Consider the following 16,333-nt stretch of genomic DNA (forward strand, 5'->3'; position numbering starts at 1 on the left):
AAGGGTATTGAGCAGGAGATGACTATCAGCCGTCTCTTGGCCTCCGTTTTCTCTCTTATCATTCCCTAAATGCCAGCTGACACGTTTCTTCTATCCAGACATCAGGTCTCTCCCTTCCCACCTCTTGCTCTTTTGCTATTGGCAACAGTACAGCTTTGAGGATTGTCAAATATCGGGTTCACTGGCATCTCTCTGGCTCAGAAACCACTGTCACAGGAGAGGTGCCACTTTTCTCCAGTAGGACTCTTCCAGCTTTACAATCAGCATAGCTGAAGAAATATGTCAGCGTTTGTAAATACAGGCCTTCAAGACTCAAGGAGATTGCTTCATCCAGCAACCCTGACTTCACAAGTTCACCCTCTGAATTTGGCTGTTGGGACACTTCAGAATGCACTTGTAAGAAACACCACTGTGTTGCTTTTACAGCCTTTTAAGTATAGCTCACGTGATAATAAAAGACAAAGAGGAAGCTGGCACATAGACGGTAAGTTTCAGCCGAAACTCATTGTAGTCAGAGCGATAAAACGGCTAGAACAAGGCTTGATACTTGAAACCAAGCTCATCAAGGGTGGGGGGATGAGTTAGGCAACTATACCATAAAAGCGAATGTGTAAATAAGGGGAAGGGATGCTTAAAGTGGAGTAGTGGGAGATGTAAACAGGGGCAGGACTTCATGTGAGTAACTGAGGTGCTCCAGATAGGCTGTAAACCTTGGAGGACCTAGCCTGTAGGGAAACAAGGGAGGGACTTTGTGCTTGGAGTAGGGAATAAAAAGGAAGCAGCTTGTAACCAGGGTGTGCTCTACTCACCGGGGCGCCTGTTTTTGCAGAAATGTTTAATAAATTTCTGCTTTGCTGTTGAGTCTGACCTGAGTCTTTCAGGACATTTCTTGTATTTCTCACACACTGGGACTCAAAGATATGGTCCTGCTGTATGTACTGCAGGATTTGATCAATGAACACAAGCAGCTTTTTGCAGGGGTACAACTGAGGCTAGAACCAGTCCCTAAATGCTGAATTCTGACAGTACTTATTTAGCACAGGAAGGTTTATGAGTACTGTTGATTTTTATTTTTCTAATCTTCTGAAATTAGAAATATGGAGCAGAGATGGCTGAGTCTCAGCAGAGCCAAAATGCCAGTGCGGGGGGCACTCATTGTCCCAAAGCTGATTCTGTTGGTTTTGAGAATGATGCACAAGAAATACCAGTGAATGAAGTGCCAGAGAATGAAGCTCTTTGTCCCATAGGCATCATATACAGGATATTTTTTCATAATGATTTATGGAACAACCAACTGTGAACAATCTTGCCAGGGGTCTTGAGTCTAGAATATCTGGAAGAGCTGCACATGGGGAAGAACCCAATTGTAATCATCCCCAGAGACATAAATTGCCTGGGGCATGTGAAGGTCCTTTACTTGGATCAGAATCACATACAAGATATATGCAAAGAAGTGGGGAAGATGAAATCTCCTCTGAGCTTAGATTTAAGTAACAATCCCCTCTCATGTAGCTTGCTGCAAGTTGTAGTCCCTTTGTCAGCTCAGGCTCTATAAAACAAACTTGCATGAAATTCCTGTGCAGATCTGTGGATACCTCTATCACATTGAACTGCTTGGCCTTTCTAACAATCATCTCAAGTGTCTGCCTAAAGAAATAGTAAACCTGAAAAAAGAAAAATCAAGGAAATTTACCTCCAGAAAAATAGACTTTAAAGTTTTCCCAAGGAGCTTTGTCATATCGCTAATGCAGAAATTATAGATCTAAGGTACAAAATCTAATCAGTGTCATCCCAGAAGAGGGAGGCTTTACGACAAACCTAGTTAAACTACTTTTAGCTTAATAACTTATCCTCCATTCCTCCTACACTGCAACACTGCAACATTGCCAGAAGCTTGCTGTGCTGGATTTGTCTCATAACCTCCTGCACAAGCTTCCCCTAGGTTTGAAGAATCTCACTGAAATGAGAGTACTCTGACTGCTAACAGCCTGGAGAAGTTCCCACACCAGATCTGCTGCTGGTCGTCCCTTTCCCGCGTTTATATAAGTGATAACTCCCTTGATGATATTCCTAAAGGAATATGCACTATAAAAAATCTAGAAGCATTGGCCCTGGATGACAATCAGATACACGAGTTATTTGTTCCTTTGTTTCAATTTATATTTTATTGATACCTCCCTTTTGCAAAATCTAAGTTCTTCATTGCAGCTGAGTGCCATCTTACCTTACTACAGCGAGAAAGCACGTACCACCTAGTATGCACCTGAGCCTGGGTTACTCATCACTGTACTCAGGCAGGGAGAAGAAAGCAAGAATGTGGAAACGCTGCCCTTTGTGTTGAATTGTAAAGATGAAATCCCAGTTGGCAAGACTGCTTCAGTCGTTCTGAGTCTTTTTTTTCTGTGTACACTGGAAAGTAACAGCTGCATTTGTTTAGACTCAATACTATGAGGGTAGAGAGACACTGGCACAAGTTGCCCAGAGAAGCTGTGGCTGCCCCGTTCCTGGCAGCTTTCAAGGCCAGGCTGGATGGGGCGTTGAGCAACCTGGTCTAGTGGAAGGTGTCCCTGCCTGTGGCAGGGGGTTGGAAGTAGATGATCTTTAAGGTCCCTTCCAACCCAAACCATTCCATGATTCTACCACAAACTGAAACAGAGTAGAGGGCAATTTAAAAATGGACGTAGTATTATTAATGCCTTTAACACCATTAACCATTAATTTGCAATTGATTCGATAAAGAACAATTATATACCCTGAATCTGTGCTATTACAAGTGTGACAGTATTCATGGATATACTGATTTTAGGGCTCAGAATATACCTTCCTTTTTATATAATGCAATGCTTCTTTTCCAAGGAGATTTTCACTTCTGCAATATTCTCCTTGAAGGTTACATTTACAGAAGTAGTAATTTATGCAAAAGAATCTCTTTCAGATTTCATTCATTAAAATTACTTTCCCCTGCACTGTGCATACAAAGGAAATGAAGAACAGAGTAACGTTTCTGCTAAGAAACAAACTTAACCCCATAAGAAATATTTCCAGCAGAGGAAACAACAGGGATTTTTTTTTATTTTTTTTTCCCAAAATTTCCACCATACTGTGAGGTATAATGTTATATTAATGAGCAGGATATTCTGTGTTCATCCATCAACAGTAATGCAGCACTACAGCATTTTCTTGGAGATTTTTCCCTAAAAACAAAATCCCAAAGATTACTGTTTAATTGATATAATGTGTCTTTTTAATGACTGCGTCTAGGTACCTGTGGAGCTGAAAGAACTGACAAATTTGAAATACCTTAGCCTGTTTGGAAACCAACTCAGTATCTTTCCAAAAGAAATCTTTCTCCTGGACTCATTAGAAGGATTATACCTGGGACAAGATAAAGGAATTAAATTCCCAAACCTGCCAGAAGACATCAGCAAATAGCAGATAGGAGCGACAGATGGGGGAAGATTGTGGTCTGCTGTGGCATGGCACTTTGGCTGCTCCCAAATGCAGGACTGAAGGTTCTCCTAATCTCTTTAGGTACATGGTGCAGCATGAGACCAGGGCTGTCAGAATAATATAAAAAAGAGTTTGAAATTCATGTTGTCTGTGTTTAGTAGTCACCCAAACAGTATCTCAGTTTATAAACCTTACTTGTGTACTTACTGACCTTCCTCAACCTCAGGGCCTGGGGAAAAAGATGTTTCCCAGAGCTCAGCTTGAAGGAGACCTTGTAATGTGAGAAGACCCACTGGGTCAGCGCCAGTGACTGCAGGGAGGTGATAAGGAACCGTTTCTCTGGGGGTGCTTCCCAGCCCAGTCTTTCCATCTTTCCTAGTTCTCCTTGCATCTGTGTGTGGTAAAGTTCATTAGTTCTGTTGGGGGCCAATTAGGAGGACTTCTGAAAGCTGGATTTGGGTACCTGGCTAGCAGGTGAATTGTCTTCATCTAGTGAAGTAAATGTTTTGCTAGGAGAGCCCGAGTCCCATCCTTCCATACTTGGAAGCAGGTACTTTGAATTTTAAAAGCTCTGGCGAGATGTTTGATACACACATTCATTACGCACACACAGACTGAACTGCTTGTGCCTCATCCACGTGCTGTTTATGGGGAACACGCAGGAATGCTCCACATCATTTATTCTTTGTGCTGCAGCTGTTTGCTTTTGTGTGTTCAGGTTTGCAGAAGCTGCTCATTCAGAACAATCACCTGTCCCAGCTGCCTGAGGAATTGGACAGTCTTCAGCAGCTGGAGCTGGTCCTTGGGATGGCAACCCTATGGCAGACCCTCCAACTGAAGTGTGCTGTCGGGGGACATCTGCCATCTGGGAATACTTATGGGGGAAAAAGGCATAAAAAGGCCATGAAGTTAAAGGTAGGGGTTTTAAGAAAGTCACCACAATATACGTACAAAGCCGTGCTTTTAGTAATAGATACTTTGCAGAATAACCTACAGAGCACTCTATGCAACATCTAAAACCATTGTTTGCATCAGCTATGGCAGAGCAATACTTCTATCACTGATCGTGTTAAGGTAGGATATATGGAACCATTAGGAAATACAGCACTGAGTATCCTTCAAAAACACACCAGAAAGTTGTCACTGCCCTGCCAGGTCAGCCAGCAAGCACAGAAGAGCCCATACAGCTTGCAAGGGAGCCTTCCTTAGTTCCTTGTCCAGTGGAAGAGGACCAGTTAGTGTGTCCAAAACCAAGTCAGATCCTCAAAGTCAAGGCATTCCTTAAAGATGAAACTAAGTGCAGGTTGCATCTTCACTCTTGCTCACTGCGTTTTGACTGCAGACAGTTGAAGATTCATTGTGCAAACACATTGAACAAAACACATTTTTTGTGGTTATGTTTGTTTGCTTGGGTTTTCTCCCCAAAAGACTATCAGTCTATGTCACCAGTGGGATTAATTTGCTCCAAAAAAATACAGGGCAAGAAGGAAGGAAAGGCAAATCCTCAGTCTTTGATTCTTCTGAACCGAAATTATTCCTGTCTTTCTGTAATGACTGTAATTTCTTCATGAACTACTCTGTTTCTCCCAAACTGTTCTTCTGAACTAAAAAGTGGCATTTAAATATGTGTAGACATAGCCATTTACTACTTTAAGCAAAGGGTCTGGAGGACTACAGTGTTAGTGTCCTCCCTGGTAAGAATTTACTCTTGAAAAAAATAACACAGATCAAAAGAAAACCAGGTGACTGGCAGTTTGTCTTAGCTGCAAACAATATAGTCTAATACAGAATAAAAGGGGGTTTGGAGAACAGGATGTGCCTGGCTTTTTGCATCAAGAACATCCACCAGTAATACTGCTCCACACGACTATTTGCTTTTACCCTTTTCCTCCAGGTAACCAGACTGTTCCTCACTGTCAGATCCAAAGTTTGTGACGTGGGTTGATGAACCAGAAGGGGATTGGACTTAAGAGATATTTGGGCAGTAAACTGCACAGAGATCTTTCCATTTACAAGAAAGGCAAATGTGAGCAACATAAGCAAGTAGGAGACAAGCAGTATTAAAGCATTTGAATCAGTGACTGTTACAATGAAAACATGATTTTTTTGAGTGGCTTTTGTGTGTGTTTTTGTCAACATTGACTCCAGCTGAATCAAGCAGATTCTGAAATATTCTTGAGATGTCTCATTCTGAATGCATGTTATCTCAAAGCATACAGGCAGCTGATGAACTGGAAATTAATCTGTAGGTGCAAGTAAGTGTTGTTTGTTCTGAATCCCAAAGTATTTTACGTGCAATTCTTAGAAATGTGTTTTCTAGTCAGTGAGGTACAGCCATATCTAGAGTGAAATGTTTCTGGCCCCACCTAGCACTCATTTAACAAGTTTTACATTCAGAAATGATCAATACCTTGTTTGGAAATATGGAGGAGGATTCCAGGCAGTCAGAACACATGCATTTCTACTGGAACCTGCCTTTCCATCCTGTCTTACAGAGGTGTAAAAAGCTCTCTACACTTCTGCAAAACTGTTCTCTGATGTTTTGACAATCTTTACTTAAGAGTATTTTGAATGACTGCAAGCTGTCAAATCCTTAGTGTCATAGCTCGTCTCTGAGGTAGCTTGGTGACAGTTTGCAAAACGCCTGTGTACAACAGGCTTATTTTAAAGCAGGGAGTCTGCAGAATGCAATATTCAGCAATGATTCTGGGTCCTGCCATGTCATAACACCTTTGTTATTCAAAAGAACCATGACAAACATCTCTTACTTAATTCTAGCATGCCAAATTTATATGCAGCTATGTCTTCCCACAGCACTTTACAGATAGCTGTTTGTCCTAGACATTTGATGGCCTTGTCTAGTTTTTATTCTGTATTGCTTGATTACTCCTTAAACCTCCCCGAGTTTCATTTGCAGCACACATAAAGCACAGAGCAGGACTGGGATCCGCCACTGTGATTTAAAATACACAAGTGGGTGGGAGCAGACCTTTCTATTTAGTTTAACTGGTTGGTCAGAGCTGCAGTCCTGCTGTCCCTCCCCTTGAAGGAGTTGCTTCAGAAAAAGTGATGGCATCAGGAAGAATGTGGTGAAGGAAGGCTCACCGAGACCCAGCTCTTCCTAGAGCTCCACCTCCAGGTAGTGCTCTCTAAATGCTGCGGCTACATCTGTACCCAGGGTATGGACCTTATTTCTGTTTGGCTCTCGAATCAATGGATACCGAAATATCATTAATACGCTTGCTGGCAGGAGAGCTGGGAGTGCAGAAAAGTGGGATGGCTCGGTTTTGATTTTCCATTTTATTAGGTAACTGATGCTGATTTGATTGTTTGGAGGTGTCTTACAAAACTTTTTCACCCTAAATGAAGGCAAAGAGGAACAGAGAGAAGAATGATTCAGATGCTACGGAGGAGGAAATCACTGGAAGAAAGAGATTTCCAGGAAGACTGGCAGATAGACAGGACATTTAATAGAAGTGCTTTAATAAAAGCTTTTTAGTGGCACAGTAGTTGTGACAGACTCATGAGAAGGCAAAGGACTGAGAAGGGGATCATGAACAGCAAGTGGTGAGGTTGCGAGCAGCGAGTCCATATTGTGCTTTGGAGCTGAGAATGCGGCGCCCAACTATGACAAAGCAAGAAATCCCAATGCTGAAGTCCAGTTCAGTCAGTAAGATTACAACAAATACCAGACATTAAACAGGACAGCTGCTTTACTGAATTAGAGAGAGAGGTTCAAGTGGGAAAGGTGTGATTCAGAGATTCTCACAGAGCAGATAAAGTATCAATTTCCCAGCTGGCCCAAAGGCAGATTTGAGGAGGAAAGGCATAGAAAAGCAAGTGATCAAGGAAAGAGGTTGGTGTCCTGATGTTAAACAGAAATGATGGTACTTCCACATCAGAATAACTCTCCTGGCTTAAGTCATTGATTGACAGTCTCTCATTAGCCCTGTATGAAACTGGGGCTCTTTGCTTCGCTTCAGAAGTTGAGGATCTCTGTAGAAGATAACTGATCCCACACTGCACCAATTCCCTGCTACCTCTGACCAAGATACTCCAGTACACCTCATGTTGCTCAGAGCTGGGGGAGCCAAGCACACTTTTCACATAGAACTGAAACTGGAACCAGGAAGTCCATGGAGACCCTCAGAGGAAATCATGGATTAAACGATGAAGAGGTATCAGCACAGCATGGTCAGCTGCTAGTTATAATGCTGACCAGCCAGAAGTCAATGTTGGAAGGGTCATTGGAAGGGTCATGCAGATCATGAATATTGATCTACATCTGCACGAGAGGGGTCCTAGCAAGTTAGGAAAGTGCCACTTTGCCTCTCCTCCACAAGATTGCTGCAGCATGTAGATATACTCAGAGCTAATTGAGCAGTACTTTATCCCTCAAGCTGCCTCAGGATTTCTCTAAGACTCCTCACCCAGTGGGCAGATCTAATAACTTTACTTCCTAAAATACCTTTCCAATGAATAATCCCACTGCAGTCTTAGAGCTCACGTGTGGGTTAACATGCTCCATGACACAAGTGACTGTGCCAGAATTTGGCTCTGTTTAAGCAAATACAATAAAATGACAAATAAATTATCAAATAAAAAAAGGAGGAGCCACTTACACATCCCAGGTTGGTGCTTTTTCTAACAAGTCTTCGGCACAGAGCAGGGTGCTGTGCTCTTAGCTAGAAGCTGCCCTGTGGCTTTCAATAATGGACTTTGCTTATTTCCTTCATTTTTAGGGTAAGGATAAGAACACTGTCTACGTCACAAGGTGTTGTGAAAGTTAATGGATTAATCCTGAATGTGGGAAGCACGAAGGCGCTGTGGGAACTCCCACTGGCTTTCATATGCTCTAGATCAGACTCTTACATGCGGAAGTTTGGGGGTTTTGTTGGTTGTTTTTGGGTTTGGGTGGGGTTTTTTTTGGGGGGGGGGGGGTGTTTTGTTTTTTGTGCTGCATGTCATAAAAGGGTCTGTACAGAAAGTGCAGGCTGGGTAAGGGTGAAACTGCTCAGGATGAGAAGAAGCATCCCTGGAGTTCCCTGAAGTCTTTGCATGGCCTTACCCAGAACGCTTTTGGATTGCTCTGTATCCAAACTTCCTTGCTAAGGTAGCAGGACATTTCTCTCATTTAACCTATCACAGCATTTCCCTGGCCCCTGAGACCTGCAAAGACACCAATAAACTGCTTCTTACCTTGATTTTACACTGATTCTGTACGCAGGACTCATCTACACTATGAGATGGCATCAAGGACTGAGCAGAGGCAGAACAGCTCCTTCTGTATTTTCTTTACTGGACTAATATATAATCCTGAGTTGTTGGGATGCTTTCCAAATCTCACAATTTTATAGATTCACAAAGAGGCAAAAGTTTTGGGGGAGAAGAAACTAAAATTTAAAACATAGAGGTTTCAAGTATTTTCAGACATTTACTTACATGAGGCCACATTCACACTGCCCACCCATCTGCAGGAGCAAACACCCCAGCCACTTCCTGCTGTTGGCAAACCTGCAGCGTGTCCATCTGAAATCATCGTTGCTCATTGGACAGTAGTCACTGCAGTATTCACAACACAAAGATTTAGTAGCTTGAGCATGGCCCAAAGAATCTGAGAGAGTATGTTATTAAATGGAATAATCTATGCATGCACAAGGTTAAATAACAGTTTTCTATAATTTTGGAACTATTTCAAGAGTTCTTATGAAAAGAGATTACTAAAAACTGGGCTGTCTTTTAAGTCACAAACACATCATACTTGGTTCATGTGCTGCTTGTGAAAGGCCTTCTAGAGGAGGTCTTCAACCTCCATCAACAGTCAAAACGAATATTTCTTTTGTTGTCTTGATTAAAGCTTTCCAGTTGTTCCCGCTGTGATTCTGAAAGGACCCATCTTTGCATCCCCAGCTCTGCCAAGGCAGGTAGCTTTGTCAATGCTGCTAACAACTCACTGAACCACGTCCCACAGTCACGGCAGGATGATGGGCGAAGACTGACATCCAGCTCTGCGAGTTCTTTGAATACTGTTAAGCCTTGACAGAACATAACCCACCCTTTGTCAGATATGTTGTTATTATAACTCAAATCCAGCTTCTGTAATCTGGCTAGGTGACCATCCTGCGTCAGCAATGCTGCAAGAAATGACAGGCACAAACACAACTTATACATCCTGGCAATTGCTTTGAAAGCTTATAAGTAAGAAGAGTAGTATTTTAATACCATATTATTTAAGACTTTTCAGCAGTCAAACAGCAAGATTCAATTCCTCAGCAACATTAAATCACTTGCCGCTGATGTCAGAAAAACTGTTTTATCACAGCTGAAGGAGTGTACAACATTTAAAAAGCAGGCAATTCAAAAGGGACAGAAGTATAGGGTTAAAATTGTATGGCAACCTGAAAACCTTTGAGTCGGTTGGAAAGAGATTGTATGAAGTGCTAATTAAAACAGGCAGACAGGCTTTACAGGGAGACTACTACAGGCTGGGCAGAGATTGGATTGAGAGCAGCCCTGAGGAGAGGGACTTGGGGGTGTTGGTTGATGAGAAGCTCAACATGACCCAGCAGTGTGTGCTTGCAACCCAGAAAGTCAACCGTATGCTAGGCTGCACCACCAGCAGCAGGACCAGCAGGTCCATGGAGGGGATTTTCCTCCTCTACTCCGCTCTCATGAGACCCCCCTCAGAGTACCGTGTTCAGCTCTGGGGCCCTCACCACAAGAGGGACATCGATCTGGTGGAGTGAGTCCAGAGAGAGCCATGAAGATGCTCAGAGGCCTGGAGCACCTCTGCTATGGAGACAGGCTGAGAGAGTTGTGCTCAGGGGAGACCTTATAAGTGTCTTCCAATAGCTAAAGGGGGCCTATAAGAAATCTGGAGAAGAACTTCTTACAAGGGCATGTAGTGATAGGACAAGAAGGAATGGCTTTAAACTGAAAGAGGGTAGATTTAGATTAGACATTAGAAATTCTTTACTATGAGGGTGGTGAGATACTGGAACATGTTGCCCAGAGAAGTTTTGGATGCCCCATCTCTGCGCAAGTGTTCAAGGCCAGGTTGGGCAGGGCTTTGAGCAACCTGGTCTAGTGGAAGGTGACCCTGCTTGTGGCTGGGGGGGGGGTCGAACTAGATGACCATTAAGGCCCCTTCCAACCCATGCCATTCTATGATTCTATGATTCTAAGATTTAGAAAGAGGAAAGCAAAATGAGATGAGGTTGCATGATTACAACAGTCCCTTCTCACTGTGTGAGTGTAATGGGCCTTATATACCCTAAAGGGAACTGGGATCCTTAATGTATGAGTGGCAAAGGAGACACCCATCAAGGGTGGTGTTTATAAAGTCACAAATATTCAGGCTTCATCTCAGCAGCCTTCAGATTAAAGGGCCTTAACAGCTGCCACACAGCTACTGCCAATCTCAGACACTCAAAACCCATGAGTCAGGCCCACAGAATCACAAAGATGATTATAAAATAAACAGGTTTTTTAAGAGATCCAAGAATTGATTCCATATCAGGTTTCCATTTTCCAGTATTTCTCAGCAGCTGCTATGAGGTGGGCAAAAGTATTTCTGATTTGATTCTCCTACAATAGTTTGACATCCTGAAACACACCTAACGGACTGAGAGCTGGTAGTGCCTGTATTACTACCTGTCAGCACATACATTTTCTATAAATTACTGAACACAAAGCCAGCAAACAAACAAAACAAAACTCCTCAGAGGCAGTTTAAATACCCGATATAAAAACCAGACACAAACCCTACATTTTCCAAGTGCTGCCTTTTTGTATTAATACCTAAAACTACTAAAAGATTCTTTGCATGTTATACTTTTCAGCTTTTGTACTGCGCATGTACAGGACACCTAGCCTTCAGCAAAATGAAAACCCTTTCTGGAAAAAATACTGCTTCATTTTCCAGCTTTTCATTTGATTTATGCAAAAACATGCTCAGCCCATGGAACAAGTCCCTTCTGAATTGTGGTCTAAATGCCCTGGCTCCTTGACTGCTAGAAAATACCATGTTATACGTACTTAGAAGTGCCAAATCTTCATCCACCAAGTTACAGCTGCTCAGTCTTAACACTTGAATCTCCATTGCAAGCTTTAGTGCTCCCAAAAGCAGCTTTAGGTTCCCACCAACGCACTTATTCCAGGAAAGGTCTAATATCTCCAGTTCAGGAAGGTGAAGGGCAGCCTCAGCTGAAAAGATTAAGACCAGCAACTTCTGCTTACTGAGAGAAAACAACACAGCTTCAATAGAAAGCTCACCAACAATTCACCTGTAAATAGGCTCCTAACAGGCTGCCTACTTGTGCTGAAAATGACTTATTTCATCCTAATAAAAGTCGAAATAAAGAATATAACAAGGGCCTGCCTACAGAATCTTTAAGGACTCTGTGGAGAGGTTTCTTGTCTTTCTGTTTATGTTATTGGGTTGACCTTGTCCCACTGAAGCCAATTTAACTTAACAGCTTGTTTTTAAACCATTTTATATCAATTTAGAGACAGCAAATTCTTGCTGTGAACTCTGTATCTTTTAACAACACCAATTTCCATGATGTCACTCTTACATAATTGTAATGATATAAATATCGTACTTTTCCTGCAGGGATCTCAGACCAATTTAGCTTGCTACTGCTTCTGCTGAAGGCAGTCAAGTTTTACTACAGGTTTCAATGTCACTAGTAAACAGTACAAAATGTAACTGCATTTTATGGTAACTAACAGATCCCTCTTAGAGGTACTTAAGATTTCATGTGCCATATGGAACACCTATCAAAAGGACGGTGTAGCCACTAATCCACTGAGATTTGCAATAAGTAGGCAAAAGAGGCTGAATTTACATGTCCCGTGTTAGACTGGACTTTTCTTCATAGCTATGCAGTATCTTTTCCACTACTGCAGCCATTGCTTCAGTTGCTCCACTGCTCCATGCTTAACTCCATCCCAGAGTTACTACTGAAACTTTCACCGGCAGTGAGGTGAAAAACCTTCAGTCAGAACTTTACCCCATCAAACTGCAAATGCAGTGTTACAACCAAACTATAACTACAGCATAATATGAAATCATATTTTCCTTTCTCTTCCCAAATTAGGAAGTATACAAAAGCTCGCTATCAGACAAAGGACTAAAAGGACTTCATACAGTTAGGCATAATGGGGGAAGACACACAATGGTCTTCCCTTGCAGCCGGGTCTCATGAAGCACTGGTTTCACCACAGGCTTTTTCACTTGGGACCTGTGGTATAATGTAACCATGACCTTTGGAGTTCAGCCAAAGGAGAATGAAGTACTTATCCCACAAGGATAGAGAGAGAATAGACACTCTTTAAAAAATTCCTACCTAGTGATGAAAATGACTCTTCGTCTAACCCACAATTGCTGATGGCCACAGATTTCAACTTCGGTAAAAACCTGAGCCTGCCCAGAAGAGGACCAGATGAGATGCCTACATTTTTATTCGAGGATAAATTCAGCTCTTGAAGACTGGAGAGTAAAGGTATCACCTGGGCTATGAAAACATGAAATCTTTATTAGACAGTCACCAATCCAAAACAAATATGTAGTTGTATATTTGCCTGATATAATTTATTTTCTTCATAAATCAATCCAAAAGTCAAGGCAAATTCTGACTCCCAAATTTGTGGTGAGTAATGTTTTAGTCCATAAATAGCCTTGTTATTTTCAGCAGGAATGTTTAAGAAATGAGGTATTACATCCTTTGTGGAAGGTTGTCATAACACAGCTTCCTGTTGAAATTTTCTAGGTGACGTAGGGAATTTAACATTAAATGAGATGGGGATTATTTCCAAATGTCTTCGCTGCTAACTGAAACTCCTTTATATTAATGCTATCATTCTCTGTTAGTCAACAAATTAAAAATAAATTATGATTGCTATTACTAATAGTCAATATTTCCCAGTGCTTCAGCAGCAGCTTTTCAAATTATCTTTTTTATCATGGAAAATAAGATGTAGGCAATATAGGCTTTGAGTCATGGGATTTTGTTGTTGTTGTTGTTGTTCTAAAAAGCAAAAAAACAATGTCAAGATGTTATGATAATGCACACAGAAAAATAAACTGGCTCACTAGGTTAGGCTGAATCTCTTCCGCCATCGAGTATTTTCAGAAGTCAAAACCTAGATTCTTAATGAATTTCCTCAACATGTTCTTACACAAAATGGTCATGTCCTCTTCTGTTACACAGCACTGGTGGAGATCAAGGACTTCGAGATTTTTCAAGCTGGCCAAATGAGCTGTTGAATCTTTAAAGCCACCACCAATCTCTTTGTTACATGATATGTCTAATTTTCTTAGCTCTGCAAGGTGTGGTAAAGCAGCATCTGAAATGGAAAAGGGAGCATGCTGGTCACCGGCTGCCACAATAGCACAGGTCACGGCTTTAGCATTTATTTACTTCAACGTCAAAGTTTGCACAAGGTATTGCAGGCAAAGCTCTTAAACTAAGCTTCAGTGTATAATCACAGCAGACATACAGTAATACCACAAAGCTTCCCCATCTTTGCAACTCCATTCTTCTCTGAAAGAGCAGGTGAAGGTGAGGCCAGCTCATCCCCCAGATCCGTTCAATCCTCAGCCTTTTGCTGAAATTACCACTAGATGTGCTAATTAGTGCCAGTTGGTTTGTCTTCTGGGTAAAACTTCCACTAGGGAGAGGCACAGACAATGAGCCCATTTCATATGGCTTCACTGGACACTCATTAAGCGATAATGGTGAATTTGGATTTCCCCCTGAGAGTAGGGATTAGCTTGTTAAAAGTTAGCTAGCCCGTCTGGGCCTTGTCTATGTTCTATCTGGGAAAGCATGTCCAGAGAGCCACTAATCTACCCTACGACGTGTCCCAGATAAATGGTGTGGAGGGTGACTCTCTCCACTGACTTTCACATGCCTGAGCTCGGGGAAGATAAATGCTGCTCCTGCTGAAAGTCTCTGTAGTCTTTTATCAATCCTCAAACAGCAAATAATGATTGCCCACTAACACTGCCAAACCATCAGCAAAATCCCACCTCATTGCCTTTCTTAAATAGTTTTCAGATGTACAATTTATTCAGAATGAAAGTCTTTTTGAACATAAAGTCTAACCTAAGCCCTGGAGGCTGTCTTGCTTTAATCCACACATGTGCAAGTTTAACTCTTTCAAGCCTGGCACATTCTTCAGAGCCTGAGCAATAACCTTCACGCTCCAACCGATGTGTTTGTTGATAGAGAGATCTAATACTTCGAGGTTTGGGATCACATTTAGAATTTCAGCTGGGAAAAAAGAAAAGAAAACCAGAATTGGTAATTGTCTGGAATATATACAGATGAACCCTAGAAAAATACAGCACCATGACAAACAGGATGAGGTAGGCAGGTTTGCCTATATGTGTGGTTTAGACTTACTAAGTTCCTGTTCTACCTAAAAATACAGCAAAACAAAGATTGGATAGTAATAAAGAAAATCAGTGAAAAAATCTGCCTGAAAACAAAGGTGAAAAAAATACAAGGATAGTTAGGAAAACACAGGGGAATAAAAAGCAGGAATACAACGAGAAAGAAAAAAATATAATGAAAATATATAGGACTATATGTTGCATAAGGGCCATCTCCTACAGTGAAGATGGGAGCACAGAGGCTTCTCTTTAGGGAGAAAATATCTTTTAAAACACAGAATCATATCAAAAGACCACACAGGATTAAGCTACGGTGAGAGGAAAGAGAGGAGGGGTGGTCAGTGGTTGCCCACTCAGCCTAAATTCCCATTGCTCAGGCCTTCTTTCCCATCCCATAGCTAACTACCTATTCATCTGCTTAATTTTAAGCAATCAGTGTTGGAAATTCTGACATATATGACTTGCTTATGGTCTCAAAGGATCAAGCAACCCTGGACCACTGAGGCAGCCAGACTGCGGATTAGATCTAGCTATTTTTCTTCTCAACTGTACCTCATGTGATTAGAGAGAACAACTTTCTTCCTTGAAAGAAAGTGCATTAAAACACAACACTGTGTGGTAAATACTGTTATAATTCAGAGCCCGAAATAAATTAACTTTCTATTAATACTGAGCTCAATACAGCCATGATCTAAGTCAAACAGGTTATGTCTCTGTGAAGCCAGCCTCAGTCCAGCTAGATGGATACACGTACCAAGGGATTCTCCATCCTTTCCCGTCAGGTTACAGTCTGTAATTTTCAGAAGTTTTAACTTGCATCCTTTCTGGATTTTTTTTGTCAGGAGTGATAGTTTTCCACCTATGTTACTGTTCCATGATAAATCCAGTTCTTCAAGTTGAGAAACAATTTCAAATGCCTCTCCTGTAACAGAAGTCTAAGATGATTCATTCTAGGTATCAATTCCGGTGCATAATGAAAACAAAGGTTTGGAATATATTAAAGAGGAAGGTTAGCCACCTCATTTTCAAACTATTGTATTTCAGATGGTTTACCACAAAAATTGATATATGCCATGAATTGTTGCTACTACAGTCACCTTGTCTAAGGGGCAATATAGATCACAAGTCATTGTCACAGTACATATAGACCTGGAATTTATTCAGGTTCCCAAACTCTCATCAGACTGTTTGGTCATAATTGTAGACCTGTGCCAGGACCCAGAAAGTCTAGTCTATAGGGAAACCGATACAAGTGACAAGTCTGAATTTATTGCCCTGTGTAGTTCTGCTCTATTTTATTTGGCAAACTTCTAATGTACTCTGTACTGTGTCCGCAGGTCATTTTGGAGGGGATGGAAGAAGGCTCTGTCACAATTATTCTGAAATGTGAAAGTTTCATTTCTAACAGGAATTTCTGACTCATTTCATAAGGAATCAAGATGAGCATGGTTTTGACCCAAACTAACTTTCACAAGATGTCGA

At 41.6% G+C, this 16,333-nt stretch overlaps 2 protein-coding genes across 2 annotated transcripts in view; one reads left to right on the forward strand and one right to left on the reverse strand.

The window, feature by feature from the left end:
* The first annotated feature begins 279 nt into the window (after positions 1–279).
* Positions 280–4,727, forward strand: LRRIQ4 (leucine rich repeats and IQ motif containing 4). Its single transcript, XM_030496215.1, is given in 10 exon segments — positions 280–484; positions 1,314–1,527; positions 1,529–1,664; positions 1,667–1,768; positions 1,771–1,960; positions 1,963–2,141; positions 3,262–3,424; positions 3,964–4,000; positions 4,113–4,258; positions 4,261–4,727. Coding segments are annotated over 10 exon segments (1,458 nt in total). The 3' UTR covers positions 4,347–4,727.
* Positions 4,728–8,864: 4,137 nt separating this feature from the next.
* The window catches only part of LRRC31 (leucine rich repeat containing 31), a 48,640-nt gene continuing 41,171 nt past the window's right edge, over positions 8,865–16,333 (reverse strand). The window contains exons 8-13 of the mRNA XM_030496462.1: positions 15,606–15,773; positions 14,562–14,729; positions 13,633–13,800; positions 12,801–12,968; positions 11,488–11,655; positions 8,865–9,584 (exon numbers count right to left, since the gene is read on the reverse strand). Coding sequence (XP_030352322.1) covers positions 9,265–9,584; positions 11,488–11,655; positions 12,801–12,968; positions 13,633–13,800; positions 14,562–14,729; positions 15,606–15,773 — 1,160 coding nt within the window. The 3' untranslated portion in view covers positions 8,865–9,264. The remainder of the gene's footprint in view (positions 9,585–11,487; positions 11,656–12,800; positions 12,969–13,632; positions 13,801–14,561; positions 14,730–15,605; positions 15,774–16,333) is intronic.

This window comes from Strigops habroptila, chromosome 8 (genome assembly GCF_004027225.2).
Source record: "Strigops habroptila isolate Jane chromosome 8, bStrHab1.2.pri, whole genome shotgun sequence".
Classification (NCBI taxonomy): domain Eukaryota; kingdom Metazoa; phylum Chordata; class Aves; order Psittaciformes; family Psittacidae; genus Strigops; species Strigops habroptila.